At 39.7% G+C, this 25,282-nt stretch overlaps 1 protein-coding gene across 1 annotated transcript in view; it reads left to right on the top strand.

Annotated features, from left to right (window-relative positions):
- ARID4B (AT-rich interaction domain 4B) overlaps positions 1-25,282 on the top strand; it is an 85,497-nt gene that overhangs the window by 13,348 nt on the left and 46,867 nt on the right. Inside the window, exons 3-5 of the mRNA XM_042886416.1 lie at positions 16,799-16,909; positions 21,843-21,908; positions 22,509-22,599. Coding sequence (XP_042742350.1) covers positions 16,799-16,909; positions 21,843-21,908; positions 22,509-22,599 — 268 coding nt within the window. The remainder of the gene's footprint in view (positions 1-16,798; positions 16,910-21,842; positions 21,909-22,508; positions 22,600-25,282) is intronic.

The raw sequence follows: 25,282 nt of genomic DNA, 5'->3' as shown, positions 1-25,282 counted from the left end.
TTTGAATCTGTGTCAGTGCTGCCTGGACACTTTTGTACAGAGTGTATGTGTGTAGTCATACTCGTATTTCACTTGTCTTCAGCCTTGCTTCTGCCCAGCTCCAAAAGCTGTCTTCTGAGTGTCTTAAAGCAGAGGTTTCCGACCAGTTGTCTGCAGGTGCCCTGTGTTCTGCTGAAGATCTGTTCTTGTGATCTGTGAAGATATAGCTAGGTCTGTTTGTTGTTTAGGAGCTTGTAACTCGTAGAGTTTGAAAGTGAAATTGAACATTGTATGTTGAAGTTTTTTTGAACTTTGTCTAATGCAACTGTCCTTTTGTAACTGGAATTACTTACATTTATTTCTGTCCCTTCTGTGTACATGAGGTGGTAGGTACCTTACATTACTTTCCCCCTCATTTTTGTTGGGAGAAGAAGCTGAGGAATAATTTGACTATTTTGAAAGAGGTAATATCTTCCCTTCTGGATACAGGTACTTCTCTGTTTTGTAGCAGGGCTTACAGGCAGTTCTAGGGTGTACTCCAGAAATCATAAAAAGATGGGTATTGTCTCTGCTGTATTAAGCTTGAGGTACTGCTGTGGTTTTCTGTGTGTAGTTAGTGCATGCCAGTTGTATCCTAACTGAAGTGATTTTAAATGAAATGTTTATTTATTGGAAAAATAACCCTCCTCATAGGAAGCTTGGAGATATATTTTTTTCCTTAATGTAGAAGGGGAAAAATCATAGGAAAGATGGTCTGCAGAAGTCACTAAATATAAATCAAGAATGTAAAACACCAAATGTCTGGAATCATTAATTAAAATATTGAAGGAGGATGCTCTTATGCAGCATATGTAATGTTGTGAGCTCTGGAGATCTGTGGGAAACTTCGTGAAAACGTTTATGAAAACGAAAGTTTTGTAATAATGTACTGGGCCTAGGACAGAAATAGTGAAGCTGCACTTGTTTGGACAGCAGGAATATGCCATAGGCATGCAATTGTCTAATGATGTGAATGTTCTCCCCCTGGCTGGAATTGAGGGAAGAAGAGGCAAGCATTTTGTTGCTTGCTTCATCTCTAATGTCATGCATCTGACACTACTGAGGATTTTATATGCTAATGGGATATAAAAAGAAATGTCTTTTGGGGAAACAGGCTGGCAAAGTCTTCACTTTGGGTTGAGGAAAAAGGTTTGCTGCCTGAGCTCACAAACCATACCATACAAATGTGCCCATAATGAATAGTGCTTTTAATATCCACTTGCCAAACCTTACACTGCAAATGTAATGATGGTCAAGGTGGTATCTATTTATGTGCCTTCCCACATGTAGGTGCATATTTTAATATATAGAAAATTGGCCATTAAGTGCATTTCTTTTAGAAGCTCTTTCTTGCTTATTTGCCTTTGAACTTCATTTCAGATTTTTTCAGTTGTGTTAGTGGCTTCAAATGCCCAGTTACTGCAAAGGGAATTCTAGGAAAGCCAAGTAGAAGGGCTAAGTATTTTTAAGCCAAAATATTGCACTCTCAGCATAGTAGTTTTATCCAGATGAGATGTACTTTGTTAGCTCTTGAGTAACTTTTTCCTCTGGAGACTGAAGTGTAGCAGGTTACTGACTAGAACACAAGGCCAGTTCAGATCAGAAGTGAAGATCTGCCAAAATGTTCCAAAAAAGGATTCAGTTACACTGAAACTTAAGGAAAAGCCTAGGGATTAGTTTGTATTTAGTTGAATTCAAAGATCTTCCAAAACCCAAAACAAATGAAAAATACTTGAGTTTGGCTGGTTTGCAAACTAAAATCTTAAGTTATTACTGGCACTGAGCTCGAAAGGGAGACTGTTGGTCTGTGTGTGCTAGATTGGCTGGAGTGAGTGAGGAAATTTGTGAACAGTTCTGTAGAGCCAATTAGAGGAAAGCAAAGCAGAGAGTGCTGTGAGTGTTCTCAAGTGCATCTTTGGGCACTGTGGCATGTGCTTGATGGGTCTTACTGAATCCAAGCCTTGTACTTGATCTGAGATGTAAATCACCTGTTTGGGGAAAAAGGAGAGCAAAAATCAAGGTTGTGGAGAGAATAACTTCTTCCTGCAGGTAAGATATCTTTGTGCTGCATGCTTTTGATCTAATATTATTCTGAAATGGGGACTTACGTATCTTTTCACTGGGTCTGAACCCTGCAGAAGAAACCAGGTGCAGGAAGTGTAACTGACTCAAACACTTGTAGTGTAGTCTTCCTTCAGTTGGTTAGTTGCTTTTTTATTTTAATAGCAGTGTTGGCCACAGTCTCTGTGCTTGGGAGGGAGGAGGTCTGGGGAGCCATATTCCTGGAGATGTGGCATGTTTCTGAGCATGTGTGTTGTGTCACCTGGTGTTAAGGGGTTGCCCAGGGTAAAAAAGTGCAGAACTCAGGACATACTTGAAAGAATGTTTTCTCATATTTGATCTTTTTTACTGTTAATGGAGGTAATCGGAAACCAAAGCTTTCTGAATCCAGTGCACTTCAGAGCCTGTCATTCCAGTTGAAACTCAGTGGAGTGGAGCTCTATCCTTCCCTGTGCCAGGCAGTGACTTGTCCTCATGCTTATCCAGTTGTGTGGGTCTGGAAAGTTTTATTGTTCTTTTGTAGAGCTCTACTCCTGGATTGCCTTCTAAAGATTGTTTCAACACTCATCATCATCATGGTACTTCTCTGTAGTGCAGTCATTAAACTCAATACTTCTGAAATGTCAGATGAGACCGTGTTATTTCTGACAGAACTGATTCTATCTGTAAAACAAACAAAGTCAAGTTACTATTTAGTGAGAAATTATGAAACTTTTGAAGTTCATCTTGAAATCAATTCTTGGTTTAATCTGGACTCATTATTTTACAAAACAAATTAATAAAATGAATGTGTTTGCTCCTGTAATACAGCAGTAATGGTGCTTTGCTGCTTCCCTGCTAAAACAACAACAAAATCAACACTCAGTCTGTTCCCCCAGACTGCTCAGTTGAATCAATATTTCTCATCTGGGGGAAAAAAAAAAGTTTCCCTGGAAAAGCTAATACCTGCTTTGTTTGCAAATAGTGTGCAATGGATATAAAACTTAGCATAAACTGTTATTTTGAATGCTGTCCAAGTAGATTAGACTTTGAATACAAACTTACATTTGACCTTGTGCGTACTTTAGCACTGAAGTGCTTTCAGTTTAAAGCCACTTGTGGGGTTTAGTGCAGATGTTGGACTGAAAGCTGATTGTTGGATGCCCAGATCTCTGACTTGCACTGGAAGATGCAACCTAGCCTAAGGGGAATCATCTAAGGAAGAAGCAGTTAGATGATAATCTAGTTATTTAAAAATAATCAAGCAGTATAGTAAATGTCTTTTTCCCCATCCAGCTAGTGCTTCATACACTTATTTTTTTTTTGATTTTTTTCTGGGGGGGAGAAGGAATGTAGTGTGTGCAATGGAAAAGTAAATATAAAGAAAAAGTGATACCGTGTGATGGGGGAGAGGAAGTCTTTTTTTTTTTTTTTTTTTTTAAGTTTCTGCATTTTTTGTAAGAACATCACACATTTTTGTCAATGGTTATAAAGTTCTGAGACATGGTGGTATATCCACTGCTTTCTCTTCAATCTTGTTAGCTCTGGTGTTTAATCACACAGGGAAGTGATTTGACTCATCAAAGTGGTTAAAAAAAAAAAAAAAAAAAAAAAAAAGAGAAAGAGAAACAACAACAACCAAAAAAAACCAAACAAACTTAAAAACAACCAAAACCACTCTAATTTAACAGAAGTAACAGGAACAAATAGCTGTTTATGGAGTTGTTGAGCTGGATCACCATAGTCTTGGATTAAAGGAGTACCAGAACTGATGCAGAAGGGAGGATGGAAGAGGAAGGGCATCATCCATGTTTCTGCGAGTTTGAGAGCATCGAGGCCTTCCCCTTTTACACTCCCAAGGTGTTAATGCAACTCTGAAATGAAACATGAAGCAGCAGGCTTTCTCTAAGGGTTGGTTTTGAGTTTGTAGCCCTCTACCTCCTCAGGTTTTGTATCTGAACAGAGGACAAACTACAATTGGCAGCAGGTAGCACCTGTCAAAAACTGATGGCTTAAAAATATTTTGTTTTTCAATTGTTACATCTTTTTGTTTTTACTTCTCTTAACCTAGGTTAGAAGTCTTAGAGTCCATCACAGCATACCTGGCTTTCAGAATAAAGGACTGAATTGGCTTAACTCTTTTTACCTACCTGGTTTTCTGATACCATGTTATGACCAAAACTACGACCTGATGATTGTTTAAGTTAGCAGGAGCAGACAAGAAAATGAATGCAACTTGCTTTCAGAACAATTCTGTTGCATCAGATTCCTAATATAAAGAAGCCATACACTTTTTTGCTAGTTAGGTCTTGAAACTCCTGCACTTTTACAAGTTTCCTGTTTCTCTAACGCTCAGGCATGTTGTACTGCTTCACTATTTGCATTTCACTTTGTCAGCTCATACATTTCTACACAAGACAAACAAATATTTTGCTACTTACATAGGTAGTTGCATACTTTGGGTTGCAAAAATACCAAAAGCTCCATGTGTTAGTCATCTTGTGCTTAAAATCAGATTCCTTTTTCTGTAATAACACCTATTTTTCTTCTTTCTTGAGTTTAACTAAAGGGCTTATTCTATGCTTTTAAAAGATAAAGCATTATGAATGTTGCAATTTCAGAAACCTAATAAGAAACTGTATTAACTACACGGTGTGTTACTTGTTGGGCTTTTTTTTGTGTGTGTGGAAGTACTAAGAAAAATGCATATGAAATTGTAATTCATGATAATGGATGTCTTTGAGTCTAAGAAACCACAGCTGTAATAGCCCCAAGATTGCAGGGTTTCAGAGCAGTGAATATGGGGACGAGGCAGCCAGCTTTGGCCTAGATAATTTGTTGAGAGGAAGTGGGGGACTGGCTGCAACAGTTTGGTTTTTGAAACTGAAGAAGTGAACAGATTGTTGCTCAGCAGAGTTGTTTGTACAGTGTATTTTTAAAATTAGTATTATGATAATTAAGCAGAGCTCTAAACAGACAAAACCGTGTGCGTGCTTCCTGTCTGTCTGAGACATCACACAAGTGCCTGGGGGTGGCAGGATGAGTTTTGACACACATCAGCACATATCAGAAGTGGTAAAGCTGGCATTTCTTCTGCTGCAGAAGGATGGAATGGATTTTCCTGATAGTTTTGATTGGCCTTTTAGTACAAAGTGTAAATTATATGATCTTTAAAAGCACTGATAACTCTTCAGAAGCTCCTCCTGTTCAGTAGCTGCCTTTACTGCAATATATTTTGATTATCAGAGTTTTTTGATGAGTCAGAATTTGAGTGTCAATACCCATAGCGTTTGCTTGAATTACTACTTTGAGCTTTACTTGCTCAGTCCTTGAACATGTATTTCTAGTAAGTCTGTTGATTTAAAGCTTTTAAAGATGCGGAATATTTGTTTCGTCTCTTGTGATCCCTTCAAGTACCTACTTATAAAAAATATTACCTTTCTCTTGTAAACCAAAAAGCCCTGTTCATCCTGAAGCCATGGGATTTTGTAACCCCCTCGATGGCACAGTGAAGGAACCTTCCAGCATTGCTTCTTTGCTGTGTGATGAGAGAGGAGGGGCACTACAGGCTGAATCATGAGGGGCTGCAGCTGGCTGACCTGTGGGTGTTTGTGGTTCTCTGAAGTTTAAGAGCTGGGGCACTGCAGAAGTCTCTTCTGTCCTATAAACATACCCTAGGTGTTTGGCTGCTGGGCAGAAAGAGGACTGCACAGGTACGTGGATCCTTGAGGCAGGGATTTACTGGATGTCTAGCACAAAACCTGTCTGCAACTACGGGCGACTTCTATGGATGCTTCACTGCCTTTAGGGTAGTGATGCCCATGTTCTGCTGTAGCCTCAATCCAGTGGAGTCACAAACTAGGTGCTGTACTCAATAAGGCAAGGTCCCTGGGACGGAGGGTTCAGAACTTTGCGCTGGCTACCTCTTAATCTAAGCTCTTAGTGTCTGAGATTGAAAACAGCCAACAGGCTGAGCTGGGGAGCCATCAACAGCCAGCACACTTGCTAGAGTTTCATGGCACGGTATGTGCCACATTAGCAGTTTGCTGCTATTGAAAATGGAATGTGATGCATCCTATTTCCTCCTCCTCTCGGGGGCAGTTCTGGGGAATAAAGTAGCCAAAAATAAATGGAATGTGAGACAATACCATAGCCTTGCCAAAAAGGCGAATGTCATGCTAGAAAGTAAAAAAAAACATTTGTAAACTGTGAAAGAGTCTGTTAGCTTCTTTTGCCTAGCGCTTAGGCTGTACCTGAAACACCATGTCTGGTTTTAGGCACTGAACTTAAAGAAAGATGTGAGATAATTTGAACAGATTCCAGAGGAAAGCAATTAGAAATATGAAGTGCCTGAGAAATAAGGGCTATAATTAAAATGTTCTCAGTAACTTGCTTTTTTGTTTTGTTTACCTTTGAGAGATGGGATTACTCTAAGGAATCGCATCTCTTTAAATGTGAAAGCTGCGGAGAAAGTAAAAGCACATTGCTCTCTGTATGCAGTATTGATAAGGCAGACAACAGCAGCCAAGAAAATTTAGATGAGATGATACAGAAAACTGTATGAGCACTGGAATATAGTGCCTACAGAGTGTATGGTATATTCACCCCTGAGTTTAAGAATAGATTTGACAGACATCTGTTATGAATAATACAGTTAAAATTATCCTGCCTTGAGGAATGGCCTTTCTAACCTTTTATGTGTAATTAAGTTTGTTTGGTGTTGCCAAGGATCTCATGCATCTGAACTTAGTCTTCAATAAATTGGTTAGATTAAGTTATTTTGGTCTCACTGTAGATATTTTCTAAACTCATTTTCATAGTTTCTCCTTGAATGACCTGTCCCTGACCAGAAAATTTACGTGAAGTGATTGGGCAGCAGTTGAGGTAGCATGATAGGCAGGAGAGGGATTTTCGCTCTAAGACTTCTTGTGTTGCTGTATGTACAACTGCACATGAACGGCTACTGGAAGCATGGTAGCACAAAATGGCCATCTGCTGTGAACACGTTTTGTCAGAGTAACCAAAGTGCGGTGACTGTATGCACGTTCTTAGTTCATGAATGTTAGGCTTTGATGTGTGGATCTGTAATTTGCCAGATAACCTGTCTTTAGGATTGCTTTCTAATCAGTAAGAAAGAAATGCTGCATCTTCACTTCTTGGTTTTTTGTGCTAGTTGATGGTGTCAAAGCTACATGCAACTACTTCTGGTGCTGGTTTGTCATTCTCAGAGTTAGCAATAATGGCAACACCACAATAAAAATTGCAACCCACCAGTCTTCATCTGAGTAAGTAAACAATGTGTTTTTCTGTGACTGTTTTTTTTTTTTTTTTTTTTTAAATGTGATATTTAAAAAACCAGAACTGTGTACTAATCTACAGATCAGCTACAGTCATGATTTGTACCAGCTGGATTTTCATGCTAACTATACAGTGTAACATCTTAAAGCAAATGCTAAAGATTTCATAGTATAATTTTATCAAGACATCCTTAAACAATATAAAACTAAGAAAATGGTGGCTGTACTTAGTGAAATGACTTGAATCAGTGTTCTACGAATCTTATTCTGCTGGTGTTTTTTGCATGAGTGCATGCCATCCCTTCAACTTTGTCTTTCTCTTATAATTCATGAATAAAATTCCCCTCACTTTTTCTTCCCAATAACTTGTATAGAAGAGTTGTTGTAAGTATGTAAATAAGCCAAGGCAAGAAGTTTTCTTTTGCTGGAAGAAAAAGAAGTTGTGGTTTATGGTCATCTTAAGGCTCCGTTTTTCAATTTGTTATGAATTTGTTCCTGATGATTTAAACTACAGAATATATTTTAAAAGTAGATGATAAACAGAAGCTTAACATAGTACAGTTACAATGGAACACTCCTCCCCACTCCAGCCCCAAAATTCTTAGATGAGGATCTGATTTTTAATTTCTATTCACAGTTTGTATTCCTGATATCAGTTTCAATATTCCTGTTTTTAACTGAAAACACTGCTGTCTTTTTTTCTCATAACCGAATGACTGTTTTAATCTGATTTTGAATAGGTGTGCTGTGGAATACAAGCAGTTCCTTTCACACTTACAGGTTTTACTGCTCTTTATGTTTTTGCACTGAATTTTTAAGAACTATGTATGAAAAATAAAATTGTTACATTATCTTTGCCTGGCAATAGACACACTGGCAAAGAATTAATTTTACTGCTTGCTTTTAAAGATGGATCTTTCAGCTTTCACGTAGTCCTGTACTAGTCCCTTTATTATTTTGCTCACAAGTCTGCACTGTTTCATTTGAAACCATCACATCTTTGCTCCAGTCGATTTGGAACGTGAGCGTATCGTTAGCTTCTCTTCTTTACAATCCTTTGAAACACAGCAAGTTTTCTACACCTAGCAGTGTTTCCAGCTTTATGGCATGATTTTAAAACTGAGGTAAGTTGTCCAGACCTGGTAAATTTAAACAGTGCTATGAAGTGTTGTCTGTAGCTTTTAAATTTTAGTTTAAAAAAAGAAGTGTAAATGTATTTGTCAAGAGAGATCCAACTTAATATTCAAATACAAGACAGACAGGGACAACCTGATTACATTATTCTAACAAACATATTGTTGAGACATTTACTTGAATGCATTCAAATATGACGGATTTTTGGTTCTTGCTCTGCAACACGAGGTCAGAAAAGTCATTCAAGTACCTCTGTCTAAAAAGTCTCTCACTGATAACTGCTTTTATCAAGTTATTTTTCTCGTCTCTACGTGTAGAAACTTGATGCTCAGACCTCACTTGGCACATGCTGCTATAAGCTGCCAAAAAGCAGGCCTGACCAAAATTAATGAAGCTGTACCATTTGCAGTACTGCAGTATAATGCTAAACAGATCGAGTATTTGGTTGAACCTTACAGAGAATTGCAGTCTGGTAACTATGGCGATGATTGACTTAGGGGGAAAAAAGATTTTTATGTGCAGCATGAAGCAGGGGGAGCAGACATTCAAAATATCTTTCCTGCATTGGTCTTTCAGCAATACAGAACAAGGAAAGAGACCTATATAAAGAATGATAAAGGAATGTGATTTATTTTTTTTTTATTTTTATTTTTTTAGAGAGAAAAATGGGCAGTGTTTGGTTAACTAAAACACTGCTATGGAGTAGTGTGCTATACTGATGTAGGAAAAAAGTCTCAAAAAAAAAAAAAAAATCTCCAAGCACTGTATAAACATCAAATCTCTATTCACCTTTGAGAAGGATGCAGAGTAGCCACAATCTGCCAGACTTGAAAGCTGCTACGTGTCTGCTGAGTTGTGTGGATGCGGGCAGGAAGTCTGCAATCAAGTTAGAATCAAAATTCAGTGATTTGTATTCTTTGTGTTGGAATATATATATATTAGATATGTATTTTATATATATATATATATATTGAGCATAGCGACCTGTATGGAATTGCTGTTTTGTAACTTACAATTTAAATGTTTGAAAATGCCACTACTCCATGAATTTCTGAATAGAGAATGCAGTTGCTCTTTGGCTAAAATGAAGATAGGCTGACTTTTAAGTGTTTGACATATTTTTCACTGTCTGAGCACAAATATTCTTACAATTCTATATCTAGCAACCTATCTTAGTTTTAAGACCCCACTCCAAAGTTTAAAAGAAACGAAAGCAATGGGATTACTAGTTCCAGAGAAATCCAGCTTTACACAAATAAGTAAAAATAATGAAAACCCATGTTGCATTTAAAACATATAACGTTGGATAAGAAGGGAGTATTGCCTGTTGTTACTGGATTGATCCTCTTGTTTTGGGTCACTAGGTCCTTCATGATCGTAGAACCTGTAAATCTTTGCCAGATGGCCCATTTTTATTTGGAGGGGAAAATCAGCTTTTGTGCCTTTTGAAGCCTTTCAGAATTTGGAAAAAGCCAGGCATGGTGCTAACGTAGCTGGAGAATTTCAAATAAAGAAAATATCCCCTTTACACCTGTAAAGAACTCTAAAAACTGTCAGAAGTTGGTTTATGACTTCAGACATCTGGACACTAGCTTCTGTTAGCTTCCAACTTAAATAAAAACATGAAAAAACGTTATGCCACGATTATGGTATGTTTTCAGCTGGTGAGGTGTTACTTGAAACTTCCTGACTATTTTTCAATGGAAATTGGAACTGATTTCTGCTACAAAAAGCCTCCCTTCTTTTGCAAATGTTCAGTTTCATCGGGATGCTCCTAGCTTAATTTTGATTTGTGAGCAGAATGTTGAGAGCACTGAACAACGCTTCTTCATATACTTCAAAATCAGTAGGTTTGACCTTTCTGTGATCTGTATGACAGCAACAAAGCAATCAAGCCTTGTTCTGATTGGCAGTCAGAAGAAAATTTACCTAAAAGCCCTCTCTTATGCTTTCGTGGAATAGTCTTTCCATATGAGAAACCATCATCTTTCTGTGCTGTAGTTGGTGAGCAAATAGAAAAATTCAGCATGCTTCCTGTTGCAGTGCCCTCATTTCTGGGAGGCAGAGGATGGGCTATCTGGCTAAAGAAGTAAGTGCTGCACCTAAGTAATAGGCTGTTCCTGTGTGTCTGCTCTTGCTGTGAAGCTGTGTGTCCTCCTAAACCACAACAGGTTGAGCTGTAAGTGAGAAGTTGCATCCGTAATTGCACTGAATAATTTTGTTTATTAAGAGACTGATTCTGCAGTGTGTGGGCAGATCTCTGCTACTGGGTGGAACTTCAGGGAGTCTGAAAACCTTTAAGTTAATAATCTTAGTAATAATCTTTATTGAAGTCAAGTATCTTAGTAATTGGGGTGAAAGTGTTTTAATGGTTTCTTTGTAGATTTCCCCCCCTCCGTTTTCATGAAAGTGGTTCTTTAAAGCTTGTCTAGGAGATGTTGGACTTACCCTTTTTCTCTCCTAAATTGGCGCTCTTTTAACATCTGAATGTCTTCAAGCCATTATTGTCACAGATGTTCAGAACCTCCCTTGAATGGCTTCAGGGTGGGTGTTAATGCTGCAGGACAGCATGGGAGTAGAAGTTATACGCTACGTGCAGCTTGCACTGTCCCCGAGAAGACAGCTCAAAGGACCTGGCTGAATGTTTCACTGTAGTGGTGGGGGGGTATTGCTGGTTGGGTGTTTTAATGCCAGTTTGTGAGACTGAGAAATTGTAATTCAAATAGTAAAATCACAGAATGGCCCGGGTTGGAAGGGACCTCAAGGATCATGAATCTCCAACCCCCCTGCCACATGCAGGGCCACCAACCTCCCCATTTAATACTAGACCAGACTGCCCAGGGCCCCATTCAATCTGGCCTTGAACACCTCCAGGGACGGGGCATCCACAACCTCTCTGGGCAGCCTGTTCCAGCACCTCACCACTCTCTCTGTAAAGAATTTCAACCTCAGTCTTCCCTCCTTCAACTTAAAACCATTTCCCCTTGTCCTGCAGCTATCTACCCTTTCAAAGAGTTGATTCCCCTCCTGTTTGTAGGCTCCCTTTAGGTACTGAAAGGCTGCACTGAGGTCACCCCGCAGCCTTCTTTTCTCCAGGCTGAACAAGCTCAGCTCCCTCAGCCTGTCTTCATAGGGAGGTGCTCCAGTCCCCTGATCATGGCTCTCCTCTGGACCCTCTCCAAGAGCTCTCTGTCTTTCCTGTACTGTGGACTCCAGACCTGGACACAGTACTCCAGATGGGGCCTCATGAGCAGAGTAGAGGGGGACAATCACCTCCCTGTCCCTGCTGGCCACGCTTCTTCTGATGGAGCCTAGGATACCATTTGCTGCAAGGGTTCTGCTCGTAGACTGGGTGATTCCATCTTCACTTACATTGCAGATATACAAACAATGAGAAAATATTTTACGTTTTGAAAGATAGCTTATAAGTAGGGATGGAGTGTCAAAGAAAGTTTTGCCGTGGTCTGTCTTGCTTAATATGAGCGAGGAAAAAAATAAGATGCTGTACCTTGTAGTTTTTCTTCTTTAGTTAGAGAATTGGATACTGGCTGGGAAAGGGGTTGTTGAGTCATCTTTAAAGCTTTCCCTAACCCTTTGCTATTGAAAACAAATGCGAAATTACCATTTAAAAACTAAAATCAGTCATTTATTACTTTTTACATTAGACTTTATGGGAAATATTTTGCTACTGTCTTGACACAAGAGTTCTCTAAACTGTAGGCATATCCTGAGCTTTGCATGAGTAATGGGAGGTAGTAGTCCCGGCTTTTCAAACTTTGTGAGACTCGGTTTGTTCTTTGCATGAGGATCTGAAAGCAGTCCTGCAGGCTTTCCTGCTAAGCACGTCTGCTGTGTTTCTAGATTGAATGCTTAATCTTGTTTTCATGTGGTTTACTTGGAACATCCTGTGTGTGGTGCAGAGGAATACAGATTAGGAGACGAATAATATATTCACTCACTGCGTTAGAAGCGCTTGCGGGCAGAGGACAATGTAAAGCAGCTCCAGCGGCTGCGGCGCGGCACGACAGGCTTCACAAAGGAGTTGAATATAGCAGCACAGCTGAAAGGGGAGGCGTGAGGATGATTTCATCCCACGTAGCTGGAAAATGTCTAGAAAAACACGGAAAGCCGACCTCTTTAGCAGCCTTAAGAGGTATGTAAAAACACGATGCTGCCATTTCAAATTCTAATTTTCAGCTGTTCGTTCTGAAACGTTCCGGAGGGCCGTGTGAGCCCTCTCCCTCCCAGGCGCTGGCAGAGCGGGCCCGGCAGCGCCGCTGGGCGCTCGGAGCCGTGGGCGGCCTCGCGGTGAGGGCGGCCCACACCGCCCCTCGGGTACCGCGTGCGGAGACCGCCCGGCCCGCGGCTTTGCCGGGCAATCGCCTTACGGGGCCGAATTTAGTCTCGCGCCGATCCCCGCATAATCTGCCGCGGCCCGGGCGCCGGCTCGGGCGGGCGGAAACTTGTGGCAGCTCGGCGGCGCGGCCCCTCCTCTCGGCGCCGCGCTGAGAGCTGCAGGGCCCGCCCGCCCCCGCCGCGCTGCGCCGCACCGCACCTGCGGGATGGAGCGGGCTGCGGCCGCGAGGCGGGGCGGCCCCCTCATCGGCCGGCGGCTGAGGGACCCCGCGCTGCTGGGTGCGGGTGGACGGGCTGCCGGACGGTGCCGGCGCCTGTTATTGCTCCTGCCTGAGCTGAAAGGCGTTCCGAGAGGATGTGGAGACGTGTGAACGCGGAGGGAGAGAGAGAAGGAAGCCTAAGGGGGTGGGAGGTTGTGTTGAAGCTGCTCTGATTGAGAAGTTCGTGGTCTGTCTTTAAATGAGCAGTGGTGCGTGCTGGGCATACTTCTTGGTTTTCCCTTATAGCAAAACTTTATTGATGATTTTTATCACAGGCTGCTGAGAAGGCAGTTCTTATCTATAGCTCACAAAATGCTGGACTTTACGTGTGGGTGTAAAAGGAAACTCAGGCGAGCATGCTTCACAGCAGTAATGAAGGTAGAGGCTGCATTTCAGGTTGAATATTACAAAGAATTTCTTCTCAGAAAGTGCGGTGAGGTGGTGGAGTCTCTGGCCCTGGAGGTGTTCAAGGAAGGGCTAGGTGTAGGACTTAGAGATGTGGTTTAGTTTGGTGGTTGGCGGACTGTTGGACTAGATGATCTTAGAGGTCTTTTCCAACCTTTTTGATTCAGTGATTCTATCCCAAAGATCCTGGAGCAGTATTGTAGTGAGACCAGTAGTTGTCTCAAAATGACGCCTTTGGTACTTCTAAGAAGCTCAGAATTCTGTGCTTTAGAGCACTTGGTGCTGACTCCCCCTTCCCCTCAGAGGTTGGTTGCAACACTTGCAGAGAGAATCTCAGCGTGCTCCAAGATGAGTGAGCCGTGTTCTCAGATTTCAGCTGCATTTTAACACTCTGGAAAGCAAAGAAAGAATAAAAGCAAATCCTGCCGAAGCACGTCAAAATTAAATGGGGAAAAAATGCGTTCAGTATGAGTGTAAGGATGTCTATTAAGTGACGTAAGCACAAAGAGAAGGAATAACAGAAAGGTAAAAATAGCTGTATACTTATTTTTAATCCCTGTCTAATTTTGGTGGAATTGACTAAAACCTGTTTGAGAACAGGTGACTCATTTAGAGATGGTGAAAATAACAACGTTGCCAATCAGGATTATGTGAAATGAATGCCAGACTTTGATCATTGCTGTTTGCATTCCTTGTTTGCGTTCCCTGATACATCACATCTCTCTAGTTGTTTTAACCTACCATTTTCAGCTGGTACCGTCTGTCAGAATGAGGGGTGGATTTCAAAAAACTTGACTGGTTTGGGGAAGAATTGTTCAATGTGTTTCAATGGAATGATGAAACTAGAAAAATTTTCTTTGGTGTATCCTTTGAAGATTTCATACGGCCATTTCATACTTCAACTACTGTGAATCATTTATACATTCAAATGAAGAAATGTGTTTCACTGGTATAAATTTTCATGTCAAAAGCCGCTCCAATACTTCTTTTCTAGTAAACATTCTTACAGTGGGTAAACAAATGGTCATATGTTTGATGTTCAGAATTAATCTACTTACAGTTGTAGATATGAATGAATTCCATGGAAAGGGGTTAACTGTTTTAAAAAGTAACTTCAGGAGATTTAGGCCAGGGATTAAAATGAACTTCTGTGATGGAGATAAGGATCATTTCTTCCAGATGTTCATTCTTCAAATGAATAGAATTTTTAGAGAAGCTTTTCAAAATAAGCCAGAGTAATAACAAATTAATCAATATTGTTAATTAATAAACTCATTATAAAAGGATTTTGAAATCCTATTTTAAAGTTTGCTGGTGGCTGTGGAGTTGTTTCTTCTATCACAAACTTCCTACCCAAGGCTACAGCTTCAGATTGTCTCCCTTCTGCTTTTTAATTAAAGTTCAGGATTGATTGTCTTGTTTCTGCTTTTTTAATTCAGGTTCAGAAGTAGTGAAGAATTTCTATAAGCTAAACCTAATGTTGGATCCATCCTTGGGATCATTTGTTTGGCTGTATAGGGAAGCGTAGACAGATACTGACGCAACAAACTCACAGTGCTTGCTTATAGGAGGATTCAAGCTTTGTGCATCCATGCAGACCCAGATCAGATCTGTCTGTCTGCTTAAAATAATGCTTTGGGCTTCCTTCTGACTCTTGGAAGATCAGCCATCCTGAAGGACTTAGCAGCACTGTAGCACTGAGGACTTTATTCGATTAGAAGCGGAAGAGAACAGGAGAATGCTCCCCTCCTAGGGTGTTGCTTACTTAGCAAGAGAATCTATGGCTGTTTTCCCCATTCAGATTTATGTTTGTATTTGATCTACTGTGAGCACTCAGCAAAATGAAGTTTACTGCTGTCCAAGTCCCTCTTTCAGCATCCTTCTGAGAAAAGTTACAGAAAAGCATTGCAGCCTGCCTCGAAGGCAAGTGTACGTTAGCACTGTTAGAGAAGCAAGAAGGAAATAGATATCAGAATCCTCACACTGCTAACAGCTACCTACTTAATCTCAGTTGAGTTTTATTGTTACTAAATTTGTAGTAGGAATGAATAGATGTTTATGGTTATACTACTCTGGTACAGTTGTGTATACATGCAGAGAAGGGAGCAAGAGGTTGAGGAAGATTCATTAGAGCATTTAGGTTTCTGATTATCTTTGCAAGCAGATTGAAAAGTTTGCTGATGTTCTGTCTGGAACATAATCAGTTACCTGAAAATGAGCATTAGACTTCAAGAAAGAATCAAGGTAAAACGTAATTAGTATGTAGTTAACATTGCAGCATCTTATGTGTGTCAATTTCAAGTTTTGTTTCCCAATATTCTGCAGATATCTTGGAATGTGCCAGAGTTGCTTCTTGTAAGTTGTGTCTGAGTCCCTTGAGATGCACAAACATAACGTGGGCTTGGAGAGCTTAAATCTCTCTTCCCAGCTGTTATTTGGGGCTGCACGGAAGCTTGCAACTCTTGAAGATGTAGCTCACTGCTATTGTTGGTCTCCTCTGCCTTCTTTCTTCTGACCTAGTTTCTACAAAATGATTGAGAGAGGTAGTTCAGTTATCCAGGATCTCCTTTCCCAGATGACAGTATGTGAGGTTGGATGAGAGGATATGGCCCTCCTTTGAAGGAGCAGAGCCTTTGACATGCCCTCTCTGTGTGCTTTTTGGATCCCTGATTCTTCCCCCGCACTCTGAAACATTTGTTTCTCTCCTCCCTTATTTTCTATTTTTCTGTTTTGATGTTCCCCATTTCTCCTGTTGCTTGTTAGAGGGCCTCTTCTTTCATCTGGGCCCTTGCCCTTTGCTGAGTGTTCATCCTGTCTTTGTTCTCCTGCACTACTCTGTCTCTCAGGACACTCCTGGCAAGCATCCTTCCATATGATTTACTTCATTCAAAAGTAAAAGAAGCCAAGTCTCTTCAGAGATTTTTCTACTTAATTCAGCTTCATTCTTCATTAGTATTTATGGGAAATAAAACAAACACCAGTGCATTCATGAGCTGTATCAAATTTTGAGGCAATTATAAGAGAAGGTGAAGCATTCAGTTGGCAGTGAATTGGCCATCTACTTTCTGCATCCTCAGGTAGTGACTTGTTTCAGACAACCGTGGTGTCAGATGATTATGTTTATGGTAGCTATTGCACAAGCATTGTTTCTAGCGCTATGACATACATATACTGTTGGGTTTGGGGGCTGTTTTGTAAATACTCTGTCCACAAAAGCTAGTGAAACAATGGCAGCTCTATTGTCAGTAGCCAGGAATTAAAAATCAGCAATTTTCCTTTCTGTTCCAGGCCATCGATGAGCCTCCCTATCTTACAGTGGGCACTGATGTGAGTGCGAAGTATAGAGGAGCCTTCTGTGAAGCCAAGATCAAGACAGCAAAAAGACTTGTCAAAGTCAAGGTATGTGATTTTCCTGTAAATGTGTGTGTTTTTTGGGGGGGGAGGAGGGGAAGTAATCTGTGTTCAAAATACTCCTTCCCTTGGAGTTTGGCAGTGCAGTTACTACAATAACAATAAGCTTGTTGTTGTGGGGGTAGGAGGGGTTCCTCCTACACTCCTCCCCAGGCAGTTGAATACATCTTGTTTCTTTCACTGCTTTGTCATCTGTCTGCCTCCACTATCTGCGGCCTTCAGTGCCACAGGCTGACCTGAAGCAACTGATTATTATGGCCAGTGAGTTTATGTATGGGATAACATCATGAGGGGATAGACAGAACTCCTCAAAGTAGATCTAATGTGGTTTATTTTACTTCAGGAGTACAGGTCACTGCCAATTAGCAGTTGCAGCTAGATAACGCTTCAGGAAAGAGATGAAGCCCTGCTGTCTTCCAACAAAGACCTGGGGTACTAAGTCCTACAGAATAGCAAGCAGGGAATCTCACTTAATCTTTATAGTGACTAGTTAATGATTGATCAAATCAGTATAAGCCACGTGCAATAGGAATAGCAAAAATGTGGGGAGGGAACAGAGGAGAGATGCTTTACCATTCATTAGGAATTTAAGACGTATTTTTTTTAGAAATAAAAAGAACAGTGTTTTGACTTATGTTTGTTATGTAGTAAGTCTGTGCTATAGAAAGGCCTTATATTTCTGCTGCAAGCGTTGCCCTAAAACCTTCTAATGTGGGAACAGGTGACCTTAATCTTACATGGAAATATAACAGGACAAGGATCAAGAGCACTTACGTACAAGAAAATGTATTTATAGCAACAATATTGTTCTTACCTACTTGGAAAGGAAGTGAAAAACATACTGTGAGTGGAAGCAATCCCGTACAGAAGAGTTTCCATCATAAACTGTTGTGCAGCGCTTGGCTGATTTTGCTTATGGCACATATAAGGGGCAGAACAGACTGTTTCTAAAAGCCCTGATGGGAAGGATATCGTCACATATGATGATTAATGTTAACTGTAATGAGAAGATGCTGGTCTTAAATCTGACATCTTTAAAAAGTCATAACTATTAACGGCATCAGCTGGTTTATGTTTTACAGCACCATTAAGCTTAAGCTATTAAGTACTGGTATTTAGGCTGTGAGGCATCAGTATTTAAGGACAGGAATTGTATTGTGCCTACATCAGTGAAGCCTTAACTACTATCAGATCGAGAGGACTTGTAGGCCACCTTCTTACATGACCACTTGCACTTTAGTGTTGTCCATTGAAAAATACTTCGTGTGGCTTTACTTGCAGGGAACAGCTGGGCACGAGGAGAAGTCTTTGCTGTTACAGTGTAACGCAGGGCAATTAAGCACCAGTACCGCTACTCTTTTGTAGAGTATTTTGTGGTAAGGTGTTTTATTTGTGAGTGCAATAGCAGTATCTCTTTACACTGAGTTTCCTCCACCAGGTATGGATTGTCCCTGAATTTAGCAGTGATCCCTTGATTTTTCTCTTTCTGGCACTTGCAGTTTTCCTCCAGTATTAGCTCTAAGCAGAATTTTTATTATGAAGTGGTGTAACTTGTCTGGAATTTTGGTAGTTTACCTGCTGCATTTATTTTCCAGTTACCTAACAGACTTTCCTCTGACATCAAGATATTTTATGCCCTATTCTCCTCTGCATTTAGGATTTCTCTCTTACTTGCCAGCAAAACCAGCTAGCTTCATTACAGAAAATTTAGTTGGAAGCTTTCATTTAGGTTTCGTAACTAGTTGCTCTGGGAAAGGAGAGTGGCAATGTTTTTTGCATCATCAGGCAAGTAAGATACACTTAATTGCTTCTCCTTTTAACTGCTTTCTTCCTCTGCAGATTCCACTTCCTAGAAAATACTAAGGAATGCCTCCATAATAACTTTTCCATCATCAATATAATTTTTTAAATTATGATTTAATAACTTTATTTAACGTAATGCACTGCAGAGTGTTTATCATTTCAATATCAGCAGGTGCCATACTTCACAGCTTAGCAGTCTTTGGCAACTTCTGTAAGTAGTACAGAATTTTACTTTAAACAACATATCAGCATTACACATGTTGCCATGGAAGGAAGAAGAAAAACTTGAGAGTTGCCTGGACTTGTGTAGAGTGTTGAAGGCAATATGAATTTGACTGAAGAGCAAGACTTTCAATGTTAGTGGCAGTCCACTCCCTCTTCATCAGTTATAGCTTCTCTTAAAGAGATAATAATCCAGTTTATTTTGACAGCATCTTCTAAAATGCAACTAGTGCTATTGTTCTTGGGCACCCTTCACAGGAGTTTTAAAAGAAACTGATTTTAGTGTCTGTCTTCATTAAGCAGAAAGAAGTGAAGCATCTGCTGCATAGAACCTATATAGGGCTATCTTTCCAGGATGATGAATAATAGGGAATTTCCAACTGAATTTAAACAGTTTGGCTCGATGATCAAATCTGATTTCTGTTAATACCCAGGTTTTGGGTTTTTTGAACATGTCTGAAGATCTCAAGAGGTGAAAACAGCTGATATAAAAATCCTCTGAAAAAGAGGCAAAGCCCCAATGCGCCATTTCAAAACAAACCTGCAATAGAATAGCAGTATTGGAACTACAATAGAAGTTTGCATACTCCTTTTATTTTAGTATGTTGTGACTCACTCGTGGCTTGGGGTGGTTATATTTCCTTTTTGCTGTAAAATACACTTAAAGATAATTACAGAAGGGGAGTTAAACTGGGTATCTCTAAATCAGAATGAGTATACTGGATATTTCATTTGAGTGACCACAGATGTGGTCATCTGAACTTCAAACTTTTGATTTTTAGGTAAGTTCCAATTGGGCTTAAGTTCAGAAGAGTGGTCCTAGCTCTGTTAATCCCTGTCTCTTGGTGTGGCTTTCATGTTACAAAACATGTCCTCTGTCTATCTGGCGGACAGGAAGTGTTTGCCACCAGTAGGTGGATGATGCGGCTCTAAGAATATACTTTCAGTTGATATTGCTGTGGTTTTAACAGAAAATCAACAAGATGACTATTCCATGAACTATTGCCTCTCGAGCAATAAAGCATTTTAGTGAATTTATTTTCTAATCAGCCAGTCACGGTGGGTTCTCCTCCATCATAGCTGTAGGTTTTGTTCTCAGCTATTTGCTACTCTCGAGGTTTGCATAACTCTTAAAATCTCTCCCTGAGATATCTAAGTAGGGGAGCTTGCATTAGAAAACAGTCTGTTCTGAAGAAAATTTTGCTATTGCTGTATTTTACAGAGGAGCCTCAGTAATTGTGAGAACATAATTTTGGCACTCTTGGGAGCTAAATCCTACAGCATGGTGTAGAGAGGTTGCTCCAAATGTAATGCCTTCTGTTTATTTCCTTGGAAACTGTAACAGATACACGAAGCAGAATACAGCACTATTTGATAGAGCAAATTCTCAGCTACAGAAAGAGCACTGTTTTTAAACATAGTCATCACCATTAGCTATGCATTTTCACCAGTGGTGAATGAAAGCCTGTGTGCTGAGTTTGTAAAAATCTGCACTAGCAGAGATGACCAGCTGTCACCACTGTTGAAACACATCACCCACCGCCTCACTGTACTCACATCCCCTGGTTGGTCTCCATGAACATTCAGCGTTGATGAATGTTGATGAGTGTGTTTTTTCCATATGGAGGGATTCGATTCCACATTTCTGCTTCATATGCTCTTCCATATCAGGTGCCATTTTGTCAGACTACCCCTCTGTTGCTGTCTGTCACACAGCAACAACATGATGAAATATTGGTGGGAAGGTTTAACCTCTACTGCCATACTACCAACACCCACCTCTGATGTTGTGGGCCATTGTAATAAAACAGGAGGCATTACTTTTGGAGCAGCACTTGTGGTAGTGCTATAGCTGAGAGTTAATGTTTGACAGCTGAATCTCAAATGACACTGTTAGCTATTGTGAGTACTAAATAAAATGTCACACACTTACAATGAGCAGGTCTGCTCTGGTGAGCTTTAGAACATCTTCTGCAGGTATTAATAATATGTACCCATATGTAACACCAGAATTTTCTCAAGGTTTCCTTGATTTTAAAGCAAGAATGGAAATAAAGCTTCAGATACAATTGATTCTGTGACTTATGGTGTGATCAGGTTGGTTTTGAGTGAAATGAACAATGAATATCAGAAGCATCTGATACGGATAATTTAATCATAAATATGGCTGTCTATACCCTATTTTTTTGAGGACAGTGTGCGTAGGATTGGAGAATTCCTGCATCATTGGCTGTTAAATAGAAAGCATGTCAGAAATATTTACAGGATTTACTTCTGTTTTGGGGGGCTAAAAACGTAGCTACATGGACATTTACTTCTAGTTTCTAGCATGTTGACTGGCATACACTGAAGGGCCAGAGTATTTTCTTAGGGTTGTTTATTTTGTTCGGTTGATAGCAGTATCATTTATGATTTAATATGAGTCTTGCAGTAGTGAAGAAAATGCACTTCAATAAGAAACAGCAAAAAATTCCACACGTTGCGCGTGTTTAGATATGAGTGCTAAAGTGGTTTGATTTTAGAGCTTTGAAACGCAAACATTTCTTATTTACTCTTGGAGCATTGGAACATCCTCCTTTCTTGGTATGGTACTAACACAATACAATTAAATTCATTAAGAAACCTGCAGAAATTTTGAGCTGCTAAACAACATTGGTTAACTGTTGTTTGTCACGTCCTTCAGTGTAATAGATCTTATTGCAAAAGGTTAAACAAAATTAAGTTTTGGCAGCTAAGAAGTTTTCCTCATTTCTAAAACGTGAATGAGTGTTTCAGCAAGTGAAATGATTACAGTGACTAACTGCAAGATGAGAGTAAGAGAAGAACTATTGACGTTTGCGTGTTCTTATGCTGCTCAATGATATCAGGTGATTGTCAGTTGATTTATATTTTTTAGGTAACTTTTAGGCATGATTCTTCAACAGTGGAAGTACAGGATGACCACATAAAGGGACCTTTAAAGGTAAGAAACTTATTTTATATCTTGCAGGCTCCTTGAAAAGCATTCTTCAGTATTTGAAATAAACTTGTATATGCACTATGAGGTGGAAGTGGAAGGCTTATTTTATTACATAGACTAGATAAAACTGTGAAACATAGAAGGTAATGCTGCAGTGCTAAAGTTCTTCCTTTTCATGTTAAGCCTCCCTCTGTAGTTAAGGGGATGCAGCATACTGGCTGATGCAACCCTCTTTGTTCTTCTTGGACTTAAATCTAAGAAGTTTGGCTGACCCTGATTTCTAGCTACCGTTGCTTTGGAAAACACAGCTAGAGCAAAAACTGGGCAAAAGCTCTTATACAAGAGAATGACATCACTGAGACTGGTTCTTGTTCCCCACCTGCTGGCAGGAAATAATCAGCTCAGTTAAGTTGGCTTATTTTAGGAGGAGTGAAAGAGAAGTTTTAAGGAGTTCCAACAGATTCAAATGAAGCTGCAGAAGTGTAGTATCTTTAACTGTGTCTATATTAATTAACTTTGTTGGCTGAATTCAAAAGTGTTAACTTCATTGTCTGTTTTAGAAGCGTTCCAATGCTAAGTATTTTGTATACTTTCGTATTTTAGGTAGGAACTGTTGTGGAAGTGAAGAATCCAGATGGAACTTACCAGGAAGCAGTTATCAACAAATTAACAGATGCAAGTTGGTACACTGTAGGTAAGATAAATAGTGAACTATTCGAAGAAAACTGGTGACTTAAGTAAGTGCTTGCCTATATTTTTCTTGGGCATGTCTTAAGCATGGTGAGAGAAATTTTTTGGAGATGGAGATGTAATTTAGAAACAGAAAGCCAAAAACTCCACACAAAATATCAAAATTTATTTTTGTGTTTTTATTGGAAGCATCACTCATCATAGTGTGAAATTGACATGTGAAGCAAGGACTAAATGAGCTGCTCTGTGATTGGGCACTTCATAGTGTATGTAATAACAGTATATGTTATTAAATATTCCAAAGCTTAACAATTTTTTTTAAAGCAGAGATTGCAATACTTGTTTTTTTTTTCCCCACTTTTATACTTGGCCCTGATATCAACTGCTATACAATCAAAGTCATAGCTTTTTTCTCATTTTTTTTTTTTTAAGGTCCTCCTGTTCATTTTCCCTATTCTAGTATATGACATTTCAGACTTCACATGATGTATCCACAGAGCCACAAGCAAGCCTTGATTATTATTGTAATTTTACATAGGCTATAGAATCATGAGTTTTAGCCTTTGATGCTGTGTGCCATCAGATCAGTCTATCCTGTGGAGAGCAGGTCAGTGGTAGAGTGATAACATACTTCCCATCTGTGCACTGATACTGTTAAAGCTATAATAGGAACTTCTTGACAAGTTGTGTATTTGTCTCCTTGATTGACACTCCACGTATAGGAGGATGGAGGATCAGATCTTGAAAGAACCTTATCAAGAATTACTTGTATTGACATACTAAGAGTTGTTGCTGCTTAAAGCACTGTTGAACACTTAGGGAGAGTTTCCCCAGCCTTAGACTTTTAGAAAGTGTCACGGAGTTAACTAGATCAATCTATGCCCATGACAGGGGAACAGTAGGCCCCTGGGCCTCCCCTCGCTCCACAGAATGGGAAGGGAAAGGGAAAAAGGATAGGGAGATGGGAGCTGGGCACAAGGAAGGAAAAAAAACAGCGGCAATGATCTGTGGAGGAAAACTTATTTTACTAAGTGTGATATCAGAATGCAAGGTAACACAATATAATACAGTCTAATTGAAATTGAGACTAGTAAATTAAATAAAATAGGAGAGAGAGTTCCTGAGACCAAGTCAAACCTGAAAAGCTTGGAAGGGCTAGGAAAGCACACTCCAGCACCCGCTTCAAGGCAGTAAGAGACCACTCCACCCAGAAGGGCCAGATCCCATGACTTCCATAATGTACAGGGATAGGTAACTGGAAACAGAGCATTAACACTTTAACTCCCAGTGCACTACATGATGTTATGATGTGGATTACTGAAAACCAAAAATCACAAAACCGTGACAGAAGGGAATAGAGGTGTGGGTTTACATTTGATCTTCTAGATAATCGTTGTAGAAAATATTTCAGTTTTCCTATGAAGTACAGTGTATGAGTGAAGGAGAAACAAGGCCAGCATACATGCAGTATAAAGTCATTAATTAATATTATAGATACCTGGTAATTAGTAGAGATAGATCAGATGTGAGAGCTTCTAAAAACAGAGTGGTATAGCTGGTATTAGAATGGTGTGTGCACGTACTTAAGTTTCTGAGAAAGAGTGCATTTAACACTTCAGCAATAAGAATAAGATAGGAGCCAGCATAGATTAAATTCTGAAATAGGTGTCGTGGGACTGGTTTGTAAATTGAAGTAGATATCTGTCAAAAATACTGCACTTGAGAAAGAGGAAGAAGAGAGATGTGAGAGTTAGTAGATAAAAGCAGACAAAAGCTTGTTGACCTTGCAGAATCAGTAAAAGCATCACAGCTGGTGACTGTAATGCATTTGAGAGAGAACTGACTCTTGCAGTAGATGGTTTGAATAATCTTTTTGTCAGGACAGTGAGTTGAATGGGTCTGAATTCACCTTATAGCAGTGATGACTTTGCAGATGTGAGTGAAAGTCCAGCTTCAAGGAACGGTCAAACTTTACCAAATTTTAGAAGTAGTGCAATTCTTAACCAGCAGGGTTATCTAATGTCATCATTTGTTGAGAAGTACTTACATTGTTACTTATTTCAGGAGAAAAATTACTTAAATTTGGAAATTAAGACTTTAAGAAGAACAGACCTGAAGTAGTAGCATTCCAGAAATTGTTAATATGTTACCGTTTGTACCACTGCAGCAGGGGTGTGTAGAAATAGCAGTAACAGTTGTTCATGTGTTGAAGTAGTCTGACCTCTTTCTGCAGTTTTTTGAGTTTTTTTTTTTCATCATTACGCTGCTGCTTTTTGCTTTTTTCCTTTCTTGCAGTTTCAGGTTAAGTGTTTTAAAATGTAGTATACGTTTTTATGTCTGCTTAGTAGTTAGTTTTGAAGATGTCCCATTAGGTTTGAATTTCATGCGCATTAAAGCCTTACGTGCTATAGAGGCCAAACAGTCTTCAAGACTGATGATGCTTTTCCATTCAGTGTGTTAGTGTTAGGGAACAAGGTGAAGGATCCATCTGACAGGGAAACAAGCAGATTACCACATAGGATACATAACCTGCCTGCCTACCTAGCTCTGAATAGGTTTACCCTTGTTGTAGTCAGCTTATCCCTTGAAGAGAATAGGCTTTTTTCATAATCTCTCATTATATAAGGGCACTCAGTTATGTTAATTAACACTAACTGAATTAGGTACCTGTTGCCTTCTACTTCACT

This window comes from Lagopus leucura, unplaced genomic scaffold, assembly GCF_019238085.1.
Source record: "Lagopus leucura isolate 7727_CA_CO unplaced genomic scaffold, USGS_WTPT01 Super-Scaffold_73, whole genome shotgun sequence".
In the NCBI taxonomy this organism is placed as follows: Eukaryota; Metazoa; Chordata; class Aves; order Galliformes; family Phasianidae; genus Lagopus; species Lagopus leucura.
Note: the sequence above shows the minus strand (reverse complement) of the source record. Positions and strands in the feature narration are given on the sequence as shown.